This window comes from Chenopodium album, chromosome 3 (assembly GCF_948465745.1).
Source record: "Chenopodium album chromosome 3, dcCheAlbu1.1, whole genome shotgun sequence".
Classification (NCBI taxonomy): domain Eukaryota; kingdom Viridiplantae; phylum Streptophyta; class Magnoliopsida; order Caryophyllales; family Amaranthaceae; genus Chenopodium; species Chenopodium album.
Genome location: NC_137836.1, coordinates 62,928,490 through 62,950,503, shown reverse-complemented (window position 1 = coordinate 62,950,503; position 22,014 = coordinate 62,928,490). Strand labels below are relative to the sequence as shown.

General features: G+C 34.8%; 1 protein-coding gene across 1 annotated transcript; it reads left to right on the top strand.

Annotated features, from left to right (window-relative positions):
• Nucleotides 1–609: 609 nt before the first annotated feature.
• LOC145625188 (uncharacterized) lies at nt 610–1,224 on the top strand. The gene is made up of 2 exons (XM_081678262.1): nt 610–897; nt 1,003–1,224. The coding sequence occupies exons 1-2, from the start codon at nt 610–612 to the stop codon at nt 1,222–1,224; spliced, it is 510 nt and encodes a 169-aa protein (XP_081534388.1).
• Nucleotides 1,225–22,014: the final 20,790 nt, after the last annotated feature.

Genomic DNA, 22,014 nt, shown 5'->3' with positions numbered 1-22,014 from the left:
TAATATTTCTAGATTATCAACATAATTTACTAGTCCTAACATAAATTCTAATAACTAATGTTAAATTAACAAAATCTAAAGTCTAAACAAAATGCCTAAATTGAATAACAGTAGAAAATCGAACAAAAACATGCAAATTTACAAAAACAATCCCTAAATTACTAAGCAAATAAAGAAAAATTGAAAATTTCATAATATAAGAACATACCTTTGCAAGCTTGGAGCAAAAAAATGGAGTTTATGCATCATGCATGTGTCTATTTGCGTGAATAAGATAATGGTGAAATGGAGATTTGGAGTTGAATGACTTGAATCTTGAATGTCGGTTAAATGGATAGGAAAAAGTGATCAAAAAGGGTTTTTTTACAAATAAGATAATGATATCTTGGATTCTTAAGGCTAGAATTAATAGGCCAGCCCATAATATGTTTGGATGACTAAATTTTCACAAATATAAGCTTTAATGTAAGATCGTTGGAATCGACATAGGATCGCGATCCCACCGATCCTATACGATCCCAACGATCCTATGCCGATTTTTTGCAAAACCGATTTTAAGGACGATCCAAGTCGTTTGATGAGATTAGGATCGTAGGATCGTACGATCCTATGATACGGATCACGATTTTGATAACATTGAGCGAGACTGTTACACTTGGGCCGGAAATGATCGAGGAGACGGTGAAACAAGTAAAGATGATTCAAGAGAAAATTAAAGCCGCACAAGATCGTCAAAAGAGCTATGCAGATTTGAAAAGGAGGGATGAGGAATATGAAGTAGATGAGAAAGTTTTATTGAAAATATCCCCGATGAAGGGAGTGATGAGGTTCGGGAAAAGAGGAAAGTTAAGCCTGAAGTACATTGGACCGTACGAGATCATCCAAAAGGTGGGAAAGGTAGCATACAAGTAGGATTTGCCTAATGAGCTAGAAAGAGTTCACAATGTGTTCCATGTGAGCCAAATTCGGAAATACATACCAGATTTTTCCCATGTTTTACAGCCTGAAACCATTGAGATGGACAAGAACTTGACTTATGAGGAGAGACTTGTGAAGATTTTGGATAGTAAAGTAAGAAGCACTAGGAACAAGGATGTTAAGATAGTCAAGGTTCTATGGTCAAACCATAAAACTGAGGAAGCTACTTGGGAAGCCGAAGCAGATATGAGGAAAAGATATCCAGAGTTATTTTCGGAGGTTAGTAGTCGAGTTACGGGGGCGTAACTCCTTTTAAGAAAGGGGGTTAGAATGCGATAGAGTTTCGCGCTTTTGCCCTTTTTGGTTAGTTTTTAGTCATCTTGAGTTACTATGTGTTGTGCCTGAGTCATAGTTGAGTCATTTTGAGTCATTATAAGTTGTGCATGAGTCAATTTATATTAACTTGGATTATTTAACAAACTTTTTACTCAAGTTTTGAGGTCGAAACATCTTTTAAGGGGGGTAGACTGTAATACCCCGTATTTTTAAGCCATTTACTAATTATTAATTATGGATTTTTCCGAAATATTTTTATTATACAAAAAAATATTTATTTAAGTCCATATATGATTTTACAAAAATATAATATTATTACGCGAGTCAACTCAAAGTTGTCGGAATTTCAGCCTTCAGTATTTTACTCCCGAGTCAAACTACCAAGTACCAAACTATTCCTCCTCCCGTAATCAAGGTCAACCCTTACTACTCATATCCACAACATTTATTAGGTCGGCTGCATTTATTGGGTCAGCAACATTTATTGGGTCAACTGCAATTATTAGGCCAGCAGCATTTATTAGGTTGGCCGCATTAATTGGGTTGGCAACATTTATGAAATCGGTTGGAATAGTGCCTGAGTTGGGGCTATATATAGCCATGAAAAGCTATTCCATCACACCTCCTACTTCTCTTCTTACTTTCCTTCTCCTTTCTCCTTCCTCCTCCATTTTCACCTCCTTTTTAAGCTTTCATTTTGTATTCTTGAGCTCCTCACGAGCACCTCCTCGCCGCCACCCTATTACCACCATTTTGCCACTACCTTGCCACCACCTCCTTCCTTGCGTTGCACCGTAAGTAAGCCATATATTTCTCATTTTAGTACTACTACTAAGTACTAGTACTACTACTATTACTCTCAACTTCTACTAGTACTACTACTACTACTACTAAGCACTAGTAGTACTACTACTACAACTACATCTACGTATTACTACTACTTCCTATATTATTATTATTATTATTATTATTATTATTATTATTATTATTATTATTATTATTATTATTATTATTATTATTATTATTACTATCATTATCATTGTTATTAATATGACTACTACTACTCACATGTACTACTACTACTTACATAGCATTACTACTACCTTATTATTATTATTATTATTATTATTATTATTATTATTATTATTATTATTATTATTATTATTATTATTATTATTATTATTATTATTATTATTATTATTATTATTATTATTATTATTATTATTATTATTATTATTATTATTATTATTATTATTATTATTATTATTATCATTATTATTATTATTATTATTATCATTATTATTATTATTATCATTATTATTATTATTATCATTATTATTATTATTATTATTATTATTATTATTATTATTATTATTATTATTATTATTATTATTTTTATGAATTATTAAAGATTATTTTATAAATACAAGTGTTAATTTTATAAAAGGGTTATAATAATAAGTTATTCATGCACAACTAGTCAAAGTCGATAGTCTAAGTCCTTGTATCTATGGGTTGAAAAGTATTTGATTAGGATTATTGGTTTGTTGTAGGATGTATTTCCGGTTCGTAACTAGGAACCCCGTGTTTGTTTTGCCAAGATCAAGGTACATACACGTGGCTAGATCTTTTAAAAAGTGGTTTTTATATGCAAGGTGTTTTACATGTTAAGTGATTTCGAACCATGTTTAAATAATTGTGAAATATATTTCGGTGAAGCATGTTTTAATCGTTTAATCTCAAATGTTAAAATATTTTATACGGTTGAATATAAACTTGTACTGATATTCCAAGATGTTTTAAAAAAGGGAGTTTTATTATTTATATTATCCCGAGTATGGGATATTGGAAAGTTTATTTAACAGGATTTATCCTTGAATCTTTGGATTTTCAACTCCCACTATGCGGAGTAAGTTGAAGACTATGGACTTTGTATGACCTAGTCTTTCCCCTTGATAGCACTATGTAAAAGAGTTACTAGCTTGAGGGGTGTGCACACTTAGATGGGAAAATGATTTATGAAAATATGGACTGATCCATCCTATTCGGAATTATCTTTGGAAAGTTGGTTATTTCGGTGGTTCTTTTGACAAGTTTTTTTTATACATAAATTTCTATTCATGAATGGTTTGGATAAATTATGATTTATTAAAGTTAAATCTCTTCGAAAGCATGTTTAATTAATTAAATTGATTTTACATGTCTGGCATTTGTATGTACTTAGTATTTTGGCTAATACGTATTTGTTTTGTTTTGGCTTAGCCCTACTTATCATTTTGATAAGTAGATAGGTGATGGCGATTGGACAACATGAACTATATGCTGCATTGGGAATGATGGGCGGTGATCACCTAGTTTAATTTAGTATACATAGTAATAGTGGTGTAGCTACTTTGAAAGTGTATCAAACTATTATTATTACTATTATTATTAATGAAAGTTAAGTACTATTTTCCGCTGCAAAACTCTGTTAAGCCTTACGTAATCATGTGGCGGTAATACTCCCATGTTACTCCCTAAAGTTGGATACTATTGTTAATATTAGAGAGTAATTTGGGGGTGTTACACTGACCCCCAGCCGACGCAGGCTCTTCCCCGTCTCTTTCTTCGAGGCTTGCCTCATCAAGTTCCATTTGGGAGACGGCTTCTGTAAGGAGAGTGTTCCCATCGTAGGGGATCTTTCTCCTTAGATGTCCATGGCCCTTTAAAAGCCCAGGACTTTACACTTCTTAGGGTGTATTAGGATTTGAATTCCTGACTGTTTGGGAGACCTTGAATTAGAAATTATACTCTCATCACGCTTTTCTATAAGAAACAAGTAGGAGTCGCGAATGAGTTTTAGGAAAACTCATAAACCTCGTTCATGCCTTTCTCCCAAGTAGATTTCAAGGGATAATTAGCACGAATCATAAGTTTACCCATGCCCAGCAAAAAGAATCGATTAACATGAATCAATTCAAAAACCCAGAAAATCGAAAAAAAAAAGAAAATCGAAAAAAAGAAAAGAATAACCCAGAAAATGAAAATGAAAATCACTTCAAAAAAGAAAATGAAAATGAAAATCACTTCAAAAAAGAAAATGAATCGAAAAAAAAAAAAAAAAAACCCATAAAATTGAAAAAAACAGTTCAAAAATCCAAAAAAAACTAAGAAAATCGGAAAAAAAAAAAAAAAGAAATTCAGTTCAAAAACCCAGAACATCAATTACAGCCCAGAAAATCAATTAAAACCCAGAACATCAATTAAAACCCAGAAAATAATAAAAATTCGACAAAAAAACCCAGAAATTAAAAAAAAAAAATCGAATTAAAATAAGTTTTAAAATTGATTAACCAAACTAGAAAATCGAAAATCACTTAAAAAAACAAATTTAAATCGATTAAAATAAAAAATAAATTGATTAAAATAAAAGACAATTCGAAAATAAGTTAACAACCCAGAAAAAAAAAATCGAATTAAAATCAAGAAATTATACCCTAACCTTGCTCATGCATGTGTTCGTGGTGGATTAAACAAAATTTTTTTTAAAGAAACCCATAAAAAATTTCTAAGACACTCATCAAATCAATTAAATCCAAAATCAACTTCGAACAAACCTAAATCAACTTGATGTTACGGTGGTGGCGGCGGCTTTGCGATGTTGTTGTTGTTGTTGTTGTTGTTGTTGTTGTTGTTGTTGTTGTTGTTGTTGCGGTGGTGTTCGAAGAGAAAGAGAAAAGATTAAGGGAGAGCAGAGGAGAGATCGAGAAGGGAGAGCAGAGGAGAGAGAAGGGAGAGGAGAGAGAAGGGAGGCGGAGTGAGAAGAGAGATAAGGAACTCAGTTTTTTAGGGTTATAAAATGAGAGGAGGCCGGCTTTTTTTAAAAAAATAATTAAAGGTCCGGTTCACAAAGGCACCGGTTCAAACCGGTGGCCTTTATGATTTTGGCACCGGTTTGAAGTGAACCGGTGCCTTTTACTCTGGTTTAGCTTCCCACCAATTTTGTAGGCCATTTTTGGCACCGGTTTGGACTGAACCGGAGCCAATTAGGGGGTGCCTTTTTGATATTTTCTACTAGTGGAATTATGATTTTTTGGTCCTCTTTCGAGTTGAACGAAGACCCCCATTTATAGGAGTAGGGATCTAGGTTTAGGGTTTTAAAGTCATGCCTTAAGGAGGCGCGCGCATCTTACTGAATTGAGTTGGGATGCGATTTGCCTTATACGAAAACGCATTTTTAAAACTTCCATAACTTTTTATTGAAAAGTCGTATTTAGGCGTGTGAGATATCATTGGAAAGATCTGAATGTCTAATTTCTAATGCCGTTAGAGTTAGTTTAAAATCTGTTATGGATCAAAAGATATGACCGTTGGAGTGCAAGGGTGTCGGTTTTAGGGCTCGGTTAGTGTTTTGATCATAACTTCTTCGTTTTAGCTCGGAATTGGGTTTATAATATACAGTTGTAAAGAAATTTGGAAGGGCTATCCATCTAAATAGGTCATTCACGGAAATATAATGGTTGGTTTATCTGTTTAGCTCGGTTTTCAACAATGTAAAATCCATTGGATCGAATCATTCCATTTTCCGCATTTAGGTTCGTTATTAATCAAATTAAAACATGTATGAGCACGTTTTAGGCCTAATTAGTAATTGGACAAGGATCTAAGATAAATTGGTCTCAAATATGAGTTTTTAACTTACTTCATAATGCATTTTGTAGTCTATAAACACTTCAACTTTGATCTAGCATGAAGAACGGGTTTTTTTAACATCATCGCACTTCCTTTCGGGAAAAGAGGCCAAAAGTAGGTGTCTTCATCTTCCTCATCGTCTCTACCCTCAACTACATCCAAAATTGTATTACTAGGGGTCCTAGGGATCCCAGACGGGGATTATTCTGTCAAATCCTCATGCATCTCTGTCGCCTTAATTGGGGTTATTTCATCGGACGACACTTCCAATGTACCGTCTCTTCTACGCTATCTGGTGGCTATTTGTTTAGTTCTATCCATCATTTCCTACACAGAAACATAGACGGTCGGTTGGGGTGATGTACAAAATTGCTCCATGCACCCAGAGCCGGCACTCCCAGTCCTAGACTCAGGTTTACCAAAAGACCGGCTGAATACTGACCTAGGTCGTGCCGTGTGTGTTGGTGATGAGTCCATTTATTGAATGAAAGTATACAAATGAAAAGAATGAGCTGAAGGGGGTAGAGACGGTACCTTAGAATCTGACTCTAGAGGGAGACAAGCGGTGTTGACCGGCTGCTATCCGTTGGTTGAATGCAACCTTACTTGTGTATGGCACAGGCGGTTAACAAACCTACTGGGGAAGACGGAAAAGAAACAAAGTTTGTGTTCACACACAGACAAAATCAGACTCTCTCTCTAGAACTTTTGACTTTCTCTCTCTAAAAAGTTTTAGAAACGTCCAAAACAAGGGGGGTAAAACATGTATTTATAGAGGGGTAAATACAGGGGCATTCTAGTAATTTCCTTCGAAATGTGAAAGGTTAAAATTTCACAACAAAAAAAATGGTGGCTAAGTGACAGGTGTCACAGATACCACATGGCGCGCCATGTCACATCTGTGAGGGGCAAATGATTTGGGTAATTTTGCCCATGCCACGTGGGCCGACCAGATCATGACACGTGTCATCCCCAGATTTGTCCAAATTAGATGAATCCCCATTTGACACTTGTCATTCCTAGAATCTGGGAGAAAAGGCGGCCTTCAAGGGCCCAAATCTTGAGAAATCCATAATTCGGCGCAGCCGAACAGAATCAGGTCAAAATGACCTAATCAAGGGCACATTTCCCAATGACCCTATAAATAGGGAGATTCCCCCCCCCCCCCATTTTGGGGACATCGACACTTTATTACACTTACCCCAAATTCTCTTACATTAGAGAAAACACCTGATATCGGAATCCGAGAGGATCCTCTTTACATTCCGCACCTTTTTTACATTCTCCAACGCGTTCTAACTTGATCGTCGGAGGCGGGGTTCCAACCACCTGGAGTCCCCGTTGTTTTGCAGGTATAGGCGCAGTCGGATCAGTTTTTGAGCTATAACTCTCCCGAGGGACTAAAAACACCCAAAACATGCCTGAAAAGGTTTTATGGCCAAATGATCTAGTGGAGGGCCCATTAATTAATATTCCTAAAGTTATTAGGATTGATTTTAATCTTCTAGAATAATCCAGAAGGTTATTTTGAGTTGTCCATGAAAAACTAGGGCTGGAGAGAAAACTACAACGAACATAAAATAAATAGTTTTTAACAGGCATAAAGGAAAATAACAATCCCTTGAGTATTTACAAACTTCCTAAATTATAATCTAAAATTAAATAAAGAAAATAAAGATTACATAAGTTGAATTATTATTGGATGATAAAAGATGACGTGGCATAAACCGCAAGCGAAGTCGACAACACGAGCACCTCATGGGTTTCTTTGGCTGCTCGCCAGAGCTGCGGGCTCAGGTTGGTGGCCGCGGGCTGGCAATAGCTGCGGCTGGTTTCAAGTGGTCGCGGGAGGCCTATTTCCAGTTTATCTCTTTAATTGACAAATTTTTTCAATCTAAGGGTACTCTTGGTTTTTCACTCATTAAATACAGGGGTCATTTCGTCAAATCAGTGTGATAACATGTTCATTTTTCCATGTAGCTGCTGAGTCCGCAGTCCACGTTATAACATGGGTATTACCTGAATGGAGGGATACCAAAGGGAGGTTAGTTAGGTATAAGCTCATACATAACAAGTGGTCCTCCTCTTCTTTTTTTTTTTCCTTTTTTTTTTTACCTACCGGGACTCGTTATAGTAGTACTGAAACTATTAATAATATGACCTACACTGTATATTTTACCACTGATGATATTAATAGTACTATTAAAGAGAACACTAAAAGTTTTATAATTAAAAGTAATAATCACTTGTTTTTTAATTAATGACATTTAACGGTACTAATTATCACAACTCTACTACTTATATATCTAAATAAATTAACTTTAATTTTTAGTTTAATAGCCCACCATGCTTCGCAATAATAATTATTTAACTAGAGAGTTTTGACCAATACCTGAACTTAGTCGACAATGGAACCTCCGGCATTCTGAGCTTCCGGCTTTACCAAGGTAGCTAACCCCAACCTTGTCTTCCTTAGATCAGGCTTAGCAAAGATCTAATTCGTTTCCTACATTAGACTGTAATCTCTAATTAAACAATCCTTACTGTGTTTATGATGGAACTTTAAACAGAAATATAACTCATTTGATATATAAGGTTCAAGGGGATAACGTTCCCTTTTTGAACGAAATTTTTATTTAATTTGAAAATAAAGATTACAACACTCATATATTAGAACACATACACACAAACTGAAAGCTTAAACAAACATAAGTTGAACTAGAGTTTTCTCTACTTTAAGAGATATGGAGAACCAATCTTTCACTTAAGGTGAGTATTTTTCTCTAGGGGATTCTCTAAATCCTTTAGAATAATTCTCTAGCTAACTCTTCCAACTCTGCCTTCACTTCTTGGCCTAAGTCCCTTTATGTAGGGAAGCAAAGTTACATAGGATCCTTATCCTGACTCAACAAGCAATTCTACACCATTGCCTTTTACAAAGATACTTTAAGATAAAAACAATTAATAAAACGTGGCTACAGTGAAGATTCCTTGCATTATTGCTGGTGTGGGCTCAAGCATTCATAATTTAATCCATCATCATTTCTTGTAGGCTCCCCTCACTATATTTGTTGTCTACACACATAGGATTATATTTTTCTATGCCAAATTCTACAACACATTTGGCTGCATATTCTTCATCCCAACTCATGAATGCTTCAAACAGATACTCATGGCCTTCAAATGACAGGAACTCCCCACTTTCAATATCTTCTAAATATTTGTAGATTGACTCGGTGTTGTTAATTCCATCTATTAAATATTCTTTCATCTCATTAGGTGCCACAATTATTGTATTACCAACATGAAACATGACAGGAGGAATTTCTTTCCTTTTTAGAAAATCGTTAAGATATTGTGAAATGTAGAAAAATCCCAGCGCTCTTGCCTCGGTTGGATTTCTAACAGTCTTATGACGAATTAGTATGGGATCTTTGCTCTCATTTCCCCAAACATTATCAAGTAATGCTGTGGACTAACTTTTTCGTTCTTTAACTTCGATGTTAGCACATTGTACCTTTACTCCTAACTGAAATTCGTCTTTTTTGTCATCACAATATTTTCGAACCTTGTTAAATGCGTACGGCTGGAACTTTGTAAGTCTTTGAAAGAAAGATTCATTAGGAGTCATAGAAATCATGTACCATTCCATAATCCCAAGCCTTGTAATGTATACTAATGAATGGAGCATTTTTATTAAGAGGAAATGGATAGATTCGTAATGATGCAACTTTAGAATTTTTGGGAAACTCTATTCTTTCTCTCCATAGATCTCGAAGATCAAAGAATTTACTAGACCTTGTAACCACCAACTCGTACCATGTTCTAAAATCATTATCTCTTATTTTGTTTAATATTATATTTCGTACATCAGGAATGAGCTGAAATAACATAATTGTTACTTCAAACATCAATAACCTTTGGACTACCCGATAACAAACCTTAATTAAACCATCTCGATAATGTTGTTTCGCTGATATGATCAAGCCTTGCATTAAGGCACAACTGGAGGGTGAAACCTGCTCCATTGCCTTTTCAGTCTCATCAATGAGAGTTTTCCTCTCTACATCTATCTTTTGAAGTTGGTATGCAGGAGGTTTTTGTGTAGTCTTGAGCTTCTTGGACGACATTAGCTAATTCTCTAGTCAAGCTGTTTGCCAAAGAATTCTTTGTTCCCTATATATGTTCAACAATAAAAGAGAATTGGTTAAGCCATAATTGTCAACCCAGGAGTCTCCCTTGCGCTTGCATATTAGACAAATTCTTTTTAACAAAACCGAGTATGCCTTTGCAATCTGTTCTTATTAAGAACTGTTTAGGGGATAAGAAGATTAAGAACTTCTCGATCCCTCTAATAAATTCAAGGATTTCCTTTTGCATTGTAGGATAGTTTAACTCATCTTTGTTAAATCTTCCATTGCTATATCTGCAAAGTTTTTCTCCTTCTTTTATTTTTAACACAATACTCTAGTGCTCATTACTAGCATCTGTTTCAAGGATTAAATCATCTTCACTAGTAGGTAGTGTTAGTACAGGAAGATCTTTACACATAGCTTTTAAGTCTTGAACAATTTTGGAATCACTTTCCTTCCAGTTCCAAGTTATTTCTTTCTTGAGTTTTTATTGTAATGGCTTTCTTAATAAAGCAAGATTTTCTATAAAGTCAGAAGCATAGGTTAAACATCCTAGAAACCTTTCGAGTTGTTTTCTATCTTCAATTTTATCGGGAAATTTTTCAATTTTTGCTAGAACATGTTTTTGCAATATTATTTGTCCTGCTTTAATTTCTAATCCTAGTCAATTTCTTGTTTAGCATAAATACATTTATCTTTTCCAAGGATTATACCATGCTCTGCACATTTTTGAGTTACTGCTTTAAGGTCATCCTCATGTTGTTCTAAATCTTTTGAGAATATTCTAATATCATCTATATACACCAAACAACAATGATTAAGTTCTCTAAAAATATTATCCATTCTTCTCTTAAATATTTGTGGAGCATTTTTTAATCCAAAAGGCATTACTAACCATTCATAATGCCCTTGAGGGGCACTAAATGCAGTTAATGGAATGCTTTCTTCTTCCATTTTAATTTGCCAGTAGCCACTCTTACAATCCATTTTAGAAAACCATGTGGCTCCTTGTATTCTATTAAATAACACAGTTTTATTAGGAATGTAATAGCCATCAAAAATAGTATTATCATTTAGGTTTTTATAATTAATTACCATTCTAGCTTTACCTCTTTTTTCTTCTGCATGATTTCTTACCATGAATGTTGGACTATTATGAGGACTTTTGTTATCCTAATTAACTTTTTATTAAGCAATTCTTTTATTTGTTCATCAAACTCCTGAATATCTTGGTAGGTGTAAACCATTTGTCTTACTCTAATAATCTTATTAGGATTTTTTAGAGTTATCTTAGCAAATCCTTTATCCTTTTCCCAATGTTCTAAAGGATTTTTTGAATATAATTTTTCACATAATTTTTCTTGCTGCTTATTTATCTGATCTATTAATGATGAATCACACTCAGAAATTCTAAGTGCAACCTCTCGTTGAGTAGGAGTAACCCTATCACCACGCTGGCTGCGTGTAAATTCCATTGTCTGATGAGTATAAGCCTTTGTTATTTTCTATATTGGAACATAATGACCATTAATAGTGAAGATTATTTGATCAATAGATTGAGTACATGGAGAGTATAACCTTTGAAATTTTTTTCCTATTACCATATCATGACTCAATAGTTTGAGTGCATGGAGAGTATAAACTTTAAAAATTATTTCCTATTATCATATCATGACTAGGCTAGTTGCCCATAAAATAGGAATAACACATTGAACTCCTCCAATTTCTATTTTTAAATCTTCAATTATATCCGTATGCATCATGACACTATTATTAGCAATTCTAACTTGCATAGGATTTTTGGCCTTTTTCCACAAGAATTCTGGAAATAATGATCTCTTTCCAAAACATGTAGAACAACCACTATCAATATATGCTCATAATTTATATTTATTATAATCCTCAATGCATATATCAATTGGAATATAGATGCTATTAGGATTAGTACTAGATATTTCATTACAAGCTTCCATTTGCATATTAACTTCATCCTCATATACTGGTTCACTCACAGTTTTGGTTTTATACCCAATTACCTTCCTTTTATCAATAGGATTATTTGGATCTTCATTTAACTCAAAATTTAAATATGATCTCATATCAATGTTATGCCTTGCTGGTTGTTTCAATGATTTTTTACTTTCATATTTTTCATTTAGTTTCTTTAGTAGGACTAATATTTCTTCTTCATCCTCTTGTGGCTCTTCATCAACTTGTTTTTTCATTCTTATAATTGTTGAATTTTGTCTACTTAAACTTGGTGTTATAAGACTCAAATTTCTCTGTATTTTAGGTTTTGTATTCATTCCAATATGAAGTAATCCTGATTCATCAATTAAGATTTTACTTGATCTATTACTAACTGTAGGGTTCATAAGGAATTCCTGCCAAGTTTTTTCAATTTCAGTTTCATTAGGATTTACTTTTATAAGTGTAATTTTCTTCTTAGGACCTCCTCCTTGCTCATATTTCTGAGCATCGACTATTTGTTTCTTAAAAGATGAGTCTATAGTGTTTATTAACTTATAAACCAACTTCCATCTTAATTGTATGGGTCATGTTCCTTTATGCATTTTCACCCCTTCTGTTAATAGCTTGATAGCTATAAACTTTGACGCAAAGGAATCCTCTAAGCTCACATAATATCTAGGTTCACATATATAGCTTACCGTTCCTTGACTTAAGTTACATGTGACACCACTAATTATTTGATCATAAAACTCTTTATGTCTAATATCACAAATAAAACTCAAACATTTAACATCCTTGCCGAAATCTTGCAAAGGAGTTATGTATACTTGTACTGCACCAATACAAATATAGCTATAATTTCCTTTTTCTTTATGTTTTTTTTAATACTTTTCCAGTTTATGATATTAATTTCGGCTGCCTTTTGTTCACAATCTTCGATCAGATCACTATGCTTCCTTCCATTTCTTCACATACATATTTAGTTCTAGTTTTAAAGAAAGAAGTTTTAAATATTTTATCTTTAGTAATTTGGGGAAAATTCCAGCTTTCTTTGTTTACTTGATCTAGGTTATTATCTTCAAATGAATACTAAGCTCTTTTTAGTTGACCTATTGTCATTTTGATTTTATCTTCCTCATTGTCATCTGATTCTAAATTTTCTAACTCTTCTTCTTCCATCATATTATTTATTTCTTCATAATTTTCATCTTCAATCTCATCACTAACTTCAAGTTCTTCATTATACTCATTTTCCTCTTCTATGATTTCTACTATTCCTTTATTATTACTTAAAGCCAATTCTAAAGCCTCATCTTCTGGTATTTCTATGTAATCTCAACTTCCTAAGGCTTCCATTAGTTTATGATTATCTTTCTTACATTCATTAGCATAATGTCCTATTTCTCCACAAGACCAACACTTGCATGTTTTCTTTTTCTCTGGACAATATGTTGCCTTTCTAAAAAACCTACTTGGCTTTCTATATTTATGTTTATAATACTTCTTCTTATAGGTTTCTCCTCTTGATCGGTCAAATTTATTTTTCTTATAGTTCTTTCTTTTATTATAGTTTTTACTTTCACATCCATAGTTATTTGGGAAATCCCAACAAGTGAGAAATTGTCTCTTCATTTGTTGAGTTCCTGCAACCTCTCTACACTTCTTTTTAATCCACTTTCTTAGGAAAGCAATTCTGTTTCCTAGGGCATCCCTAGCTAAGAATCTCTCTCTCTATTCTTGATATTTTTCACTAATTTCTTCATTAAGAGGACTAGGTAATTTGTCATAGAACATTCCAAGATTTGTTTCATTTTCACCAATTTTATAATAATATGTTTCAAATTCCATAATGCAATCATCAACATACTTTATATTACAGATGGATAAATTACTTAACTTTCTTTGATATTCCATTCGTTTCTCATTAGGATCATCTCTGGGACTAATGAATTCTAACTCAATGTATTGACATAACTGTCTGAACATTCTAGTAGGTGATTCACTAGCTCTTATGCAGTTTTTACTTCTTCATCTATTCCATCGTACCAGTCTTCTACACAGCCGTAGAGACTATATATGTTCAATATAATTTAAAAAATTTTCTGAAGTCCATTCAATATTTAAATTAAGTACACTACTCATACTCTTGTTCCATTGATCTAAAACATCTTGTCTATCCCTTACACCATCTAATGTAAGCTTATAACCAGTTTGACTTATAGGTTCAAGAGTCACTTCTTCTTGTTTAGGTGTATGATTAGGCATAACCTTGACACTAAACCGGGTAGTCTTCCCTGGTATGCATCTTGGTCATGTGCAACTTCCTTCTCCTTAGTACCTAGGTCTTTGGATAACATTGTTTACATTAATATTTTCATTAATAATTTCTTCTCCAATATCATTATTATCCATTACTCTTTTACCTAGTTTGTTTTCAATCTTTTGTTGAACAACTTCTATGGGTAGAAAGTATAGATCATTTAACTTCATTAATCCCATTTGTTGATATAAATCTTTGTAGACACCCATTTGTGTCTCCCCAAAACCAAACCCAGTAATGAGTACCTTTCGCGTCGAATCATAATCGAATGAAGTGAAAGTGTGGAAAGTCGTTGAACAACTTCTATGGGTAGAAAGTATAGATCATTTAACTTCATTAATCCCATTTGTTGATATAAATCTTTGTAGACACCCATTTGTGTCTCCCCAAAACCAAACCCAGTGATGAGTACCTTTCGCGTCGAATCATAATCGAATGAAGTGAAAGTGTGGAAAGTCTAGTGTTGCGGAAAGTTTTTATTTCTTTTCTCTTCTCTCTGTTTTTGAAAACTTATTTTAAGAAAACAGCTAATCCAATTTTGTTGGTCCATGATATGGGTCCAATAGTAGTGTAGCTGGATGGGGCTTGCAAAGACCTTTCCAACCATATATTATAAGCCCAATTCCGATGAATGTTGAGGAAGTTATGGCCAATTTACCAAACTGGGCCCGGTTTGAGCCTTATATGCGGCCCAATGATCTAGGGGAGGGCCTTATATGATTTATCATTCCTAATGCAATTAGGAATGGTTTTAGTCTTCTAGATTCTTCTAGAAGGTTCTTTTCATTCCTAATTAAATTAGCATTGATAAATTGACTTTTGTTAACTTTTCAGAGTTTTAATCAAAATCAAATAGCATTTTCGAAGAAAATATATTATTTTATCCTCTAGTACGGTAAACTTATTGGATTTTCAAAAACGCGTTAAATTTGAGCTTGGCGTCTGACCCCAGGCCGTGGCGCCTGGAACCAGGCCTGGCGCCTGGCGCCAGCTAGCCAGGGTTGGCGCCAGCTCTGTTTTCTGAGCGTTAGACCACTACAAGAAAAATCTCTTTTCATAGCGATTATTTCGTAGCGATTGTACATTTGCTACAATATGAAAGTATGTTTGTGAAATAATTAAGGATGTCGTATCATTTTTACAATCGCCATGGTTTTTCCATATAAAATCGATACGGAAAACATATTAATATATATCCACACTATTTTTACACATTTATATAATTTTGAGAAATCGTATCATTTACAATCGCCACTAAATCCTAAAAATTGATAGGAAAAGCCTTTTCAACACTAGATATATAAATATTGTTTGACAAAGAATACATAAAATATATCATAGCTTATTGGTGAAACATTTAATATAAGGGTTTGAGGTTGCATGTTCGAATCTTGTAAAGATCATACGCATGTTTTTTTTTTTTTTTTTTTGAAGAAAATGAGTTGAACATTTATAGCGATTGTAATCGCTACAATAATCACCACGATTGGATTTAGTTTTTCGTATCGATTATTGAGGCCAACCCCAGCGATATTGAAAACCACCACTAAAGGCTAAGGCAACGGGGGATATTGTATCAAATGACCATTCGTTGGGAAAGCTTTTTGTTGCAATTACAATCGATACTAAAGGTTAAAATAATCGCTACGAAAAGTTTATTTTCTTGTAGTGGACTCTGTTTTGTTAAATTATCTTTTTTGGCTGATTTTCTCTATAAATATCGTATTAAAAACTCCGTTTTCATTCACCAATTATCATCATCTGCATTCATTGAGGAATTCTCACCATTCATCAACAATCGGTTTTCATTCACAAGTTTTTCTTTAGCATTCTCTAATTCATTCATCTCTTTCTTTCATTCTTTCTTACCTTATTTTCATACAAAATTCCGCATTCGCAAGACTTAGTAACACCTAGCCATATTCGAAGTTGCCTTCGCCCTAGACGTGAAAGGTTTTAATTTCTGAGAGTTTGGTCCCAAATCTTTATTTCCATTATTTAATTTAATTGTCTGATTATTATTTTCCTTGAAGTTACTAACGTGTGTATTTTGTTATTAGAAAGAGGTACGAGGCATCAAAGTAAGTACTTTATTGGTTTTAATTGATTTTATGATGTAGAAATCATGTTTAAATTGTTATTATGATATTCCTAGTATCATGTTTAGGGTATTTTTAATATCAAATATGCTTATTATGATTCATGCGATGCTTCCTATGTTCTTTCTAATATTTATGATTGTTAGTATCATGTTAGGGCTAAAGATTTGACTTTTTATTGCTTAGTGACATGCTAGGGTTTGTTATTAATCTTGTTAGTATCATGCCTAGGATCTTACTATTATTATTATTATGCTTTAATTTTAACATGAACATGATGATTATTGTAATTGTTATGATTTATGATGATTGTGAATATTATTATTATTATTATTTTGATGATGACTATTTTATTCATGATATTTATGATTATTATTATGTTGCTTTATATTTATTGTTATTGCTTGATCACGCCTTTTATGCATGTTTAAAGGGAATTGGTACTTGTAATCACGCTTAATAAGATAATTAATAATCTTGTTTAGGGTTAATGTGATTATAATTCAAGTGATCGCCAATAATAGTTTATTTGTGCATTAAATTCAACCAACATAAATAAACAGGTTTAGTGTTAATCCTATTGATTGTATGTTAATCAGAAAGCGCACATGAATACGATCAGAATAAAGTAGAGGCCTATTATTAGGGCAGGTTCAATCTCTTTTAGGTTGGATTTGTACCTTCATCCCCGAACCCTTATTTGGTTCTAGACCTTATGGAGTTGACGATCTCTTGGATCGTTAAGGGGTGTAACCTTCACCTCGTGAATGGTTTACAAGTTCCTTAAAAAACTTGTTGGCGACTCTTTTGCTCTATCTTCTTCCCTTTTGGACGCCACCGTACTTTAGTGTATGATCACAGTGGGGTTCAAGCTAGTGGGATTAAAGCTTGAAATTATTCCCTACAGTTTTTGGCGACTCCACTGGGGAGGATTTCTATTTTAATTCCTGAATTTGTTTCGGCAATGATTTAGAATGAGTGGATGAGACTCGAAACGTTCTAAGTATTTCATCTATGTAATTTTGATTAACATTATTGTCATATGCATAAAAAAGATCTCATTGGAAAGACCATCCGTAATGAGTTAAAAACATAGGATTTTACACGTAGGAAATTTGGGAAATATCTTTCTCAACTAGGACTGAAATAACACCGCGCGAAACTGGAAAATTTTATCGAGCATAGAAAGCTGCTGAGGCATGTGGGAAGTAGCGTCAGGGGCCAGAGCTTGGCGCCAGACTTTTAGCCGTAGCGCCAGACGTCAGTATTGGCGCCAAGCGCTACAGTTAAAAACTGGCGCCAGTCTCTGTTTGCTGGCGCCAATTTCCCCCAATACCGAGCCAGAAATATGCATTCTAATTTCGACCGGTTTTTCGTATTGTTTGCTCGATCCTACTTCCTGATTGAATTTTTTCTCACTTTTCTGAAACCCATATGTGTTCTACATATGGACATAACCCTCTGGGAATTCATGCTCCATCTACCTGATTGAACGCTTCGTGCAACAAAGGGTACATCTGAGATGTTGAATTCACCAAACCATGGAAGCGAGTTTTTTCTAAAACTCGCAGTGTCCCATCCACTCGCGCCAACCCTTCACGGTTAGGCTTCCGCGCGGTGCATCCGGACAATTAACCATGGACCCTTTTGACTAAACCATATCCCGAACTTTAGAGAATTAGAACCATGGTTAGGTTGCAAACGCATTGCATCATGTGTGCCTACTTGACTAATTGTGCATTATTTGTTGTGCATATATATTCTATGTTTCTCTTAACCGTTTGTTGACTTGTGTTGAGACTAAAAAATTAATGACTTCAAGAACTTTGCCTAATTAATTAATTAATTTGAGTCAATAAAGTCTAATATTTTAATCAGAATTGACGTAGTACGACTTTAGGCATACCCCAGTTGACTAATAACACCGAAAACAGTCCCCAGACTGAAGCTCCAATATTGACGCCAAGGTCTGAGCTGTAGCGCCACACTATAGAGTGTAGCGCCTGACGACAGCTACATTGTCTGGCGCCAAGCTCCACAGTGTGACGCCAGTCCTGTCGCTTGGCCGACAGTTCGGATTATTGGTCGAGTCATCACCTAGGGTCTAATTAACAAGTTTGCTAATTAATTCGGTTAATTTTCGCTGTCAATAACACCTTGTTGAGTCATTAATCGAGTCTTAGTCACATAGTCTAGCCACATGGTCATGACACGAGTCTTAACGCACCATCTACACTCACTAGTCTTAGCACACACTTTGAGTATATGTCACCATGACCATGTCTTAGATTCATGCATGAGTCAGTCTTTTCCGTCATTTGAGTTGGGGGGTACATTCTATTCCTAATTCTTCATATCCCTCCACCTAAATCTTCTTCACATTATTCCAATCTTTCTTCACTTCCTCCATCCATTGCATGTTGAATAAAGTTTGAGTCAAATAATTAACAACAAGTATCCCCAAATTCCTTTTCCACAGTACTTGGTCGAGGAGAGAAGGGCGATTAATCAAGGACAACCTCTTTATTCAGGTCTCGTTTTTTGATAAACCGATTCGTCAAAAGAGGAAGGTTAAGAAGATAATGGCAACACAAGAAGAAGTCAATGATCTTAAGAACCAACTGGCTACTGTGACTGAGACACTGAAGCTTCTCGCACTTAGGATCGATGATCCCGTGAAGCAACAACAGATGGACCTCATGCAAGAGAGTTTAAGCAAGTTTTCTAGCGACTACAAGTTTCAAGAGCTTACATCACAAGGGGTCTCGGTGGACAAAGATCTTCTTCCGCAGAAGTTCAACGCCAACGACATCCCAAAATTCAGAGCAATTGACAACCCTTACTTTCATTTAAGAGCGTTTGAATCAATAATGAGTATCAAGGGTATCGATAAGAAGGTTTTCCCCTCTCTATTCTCACTATCTCTTGAAACCGTTTTCCAACAGTGGTACTTCTCCCTTGACAAGGAGAAAACCTCTACCTAGGAATCGATAGTAAACGCTTTCGTTGATAGATACAAGTGTAATATCCAAGTTGAAACCGACCATAGACAACTTGAGATGCTAAGACAAAAAGAGAATGAAGGCTTTACTTCTTTCTTTAATAAATGGAGGGAAACTTCGCCAAGATGATTAAGGTCCCCAGCGAGAAGGAGTCCGTGAGGATGTTTATGAAGAATCTTCAAGAGAAGTATTCGAAGCATTTGAAATATCAACACAACTTGAATACTTTCAAAGCCGTTTATGACATCGGAATTGAAATCAAAGATGACCTCGCAAAGCCAAAAGCTACTAACAATAGTAACCACGGTGGCTGGAAAGGAAAGAAGAGCGACAATCCTTCTTCTTCCGAAAACGCCCACTCTAGTAATAATGTTAGTGCCTTTGACCATAATGATGTCTTAGCCATGGACAATCAAGGATCTAAAAGGAAACCCAAGCGAGAGCTCACACCCATTGGAATGACCTACGATGCTGCTTTCGATCGTCTCTATGATCGAGGATTAATCAAACCTATTGGCCCTACCGAGGACCCAACACCAGAAAATCGATCTTCGAGATGGAATCCAAATTCCTATTGCAAGTACCATCGAGGAAACGGCCATACCACTGATGAATGCTACAGGTTTCAAAATCTCATTCAAGATCTCATAGAAGCAAACAAGATCCCATTGCCTCTAGCTAGTGAGAAGACTGGGTGATGATAAAGCGAATGACACCGGACAAGAGGCGAGCTTCAACGACAAGATTTCGTGACCTCTTTTTCTATTTCTTTTTCATTTTTTTCTTTCCCCAATAAGTCTAGCATAGGCACCTTTTCCTTTCCTTAGATTAATTTTGTAGATTCTTTATTTCCTTTTAAATAAAATGAGCATTTATTTCCTTGGATATGATCATTGCAAAAAAAAAATAAAAAAAAAATAAAAAAATAAATAAAAAATAAATAAATAAAAATAAAATAAAAATAAAAAAATCCATGTCGAATTAAGCACAAGGTATACCAATGATTTGAGGCACCCCTTGTAGCCACATCATATCTCATTTCACCTTTCAAATTTACAATCCTTTCTTCATAAACCACTTTGAGCCTCGTCTAACGATAGACCTTTCTTTTTTCAACCTACATCCACCTAACCTTGGGATGGGATATTATGCAACTTATGCAATTCTAAAAAAAAAAAAAGGGCTTGAGTGATTCAAAAAAATTAAAATAGCAGATCAAAACAAAAGCAAAAAAATAAATAAAAGTGTACAAAAGGGCAAGTGTTCCAATGTCTTTGATATGAAAATGTCTTCGATATGAACACGTCTCAGATTGCGTCTCTTATCGAGTGCTCGGTACAGTGCCTGAGAAACATGAATGCCAAGTGAGTGATAGACCGCATGATCGAGATTGCTCACACTTATAAAAATGAAATAAATGCTAAAGCAAAAGAAAGACCTAAAAAAAGAGTAGAAAACCTCAAGCATGAAAATACAAATATTCAAAAGCAAGGTTGCACACCTTGGGGGCTTATCTAGGGTCTTGAGCCTTTATCCCTTTTTTCTATAACCTTTAGCCTAACCACGTTACAACCCTTAAAAGACCTTTTTGAGGTATACACACACTTGTGCGAGGTTTGGCTAGAGCTACGTTCGGCCTGATTCCTAACGGATACGTAGGCAACCTCACATCGAGGTGCGGCCGTAATAAACATGCATTTACATTTACATTCACATTCACACACTTACACCGTGATCATATCAAGGGATCTCCTGTTCTCATCCCTTCTCATTTAGAGCTAGACTTGGGGATTGATCCTTACATCATTAGCTTACCTAGCCTAAGAGTCACCACCATTTGACTCTTTTAACAAATAATATTCTTTCCACACACTTAGCTCTTGCTACTTAACTTTAGTGTCACTTTCAAACACTGCACAAATACATGACCAAATATACTTCCCTTAGGAACCCTTTGTCATGGAATCTTAACACAACGCTGAAGCATGCCTTGTCATATCAACATCGCTCATCACTCATCATTGCATCACGAAGTATGAAGTACTTAGCCTCCGTGCCTAAGTTACCTAAATACTTTCATCATTGAGTCAACCATTGAGATAGCCTAAGATGGGTTAATCCTTGCACCTTCAGAGATAGTATCAAACAACATTTTACTAAGCTCATTCAACATGCACCTTCAAAACTTCGATTCTTTTTTCGCGTCTTTCTTTTTTGGGAGAAAGTCAGTACCCTCCACACAAAAATGACGGAAATTTTTGCTTTTTTTCATTTTCGAGTCGCACGATCACAATACAATGCACACACGAGTCATGTCACGTTATCACATTAAGTCAACCCTATGCACACACGGGTCATGAGTCACACGTGTCATTTCAGTCGAGTCAACCTCGAGTCAGTCAATCACATCGAGTCAAGTTTATGCCTTGAGTCGTGTCAAGTCAATGTGTCAAACACGCTAGACCTTAGGTCAACCCTAAGATGGTTAAAGAGATTGGCAAAGTTCTATAGTCAAAAATAAATACAGGTGCAGCAGGACAGGGAAGACCCTACTCCAGCGCCTG

Bases quoted from the DNA above. Each gene is read 5' to 3' on its own strand.
- LOC145625188 (XM_081678262.1), top strand. From the start codon at position 610: ATGATACGGATCACGATTTTGATAACATTGAGCGAGACTGTTACACTT. The intron at 898-1,002 runs GTAGCATACAAG...CATGTTTTACAG, and splicing joins TCATCCAAAAGGTGGGAAAG to CCTGAAACCATTGAGATGGA.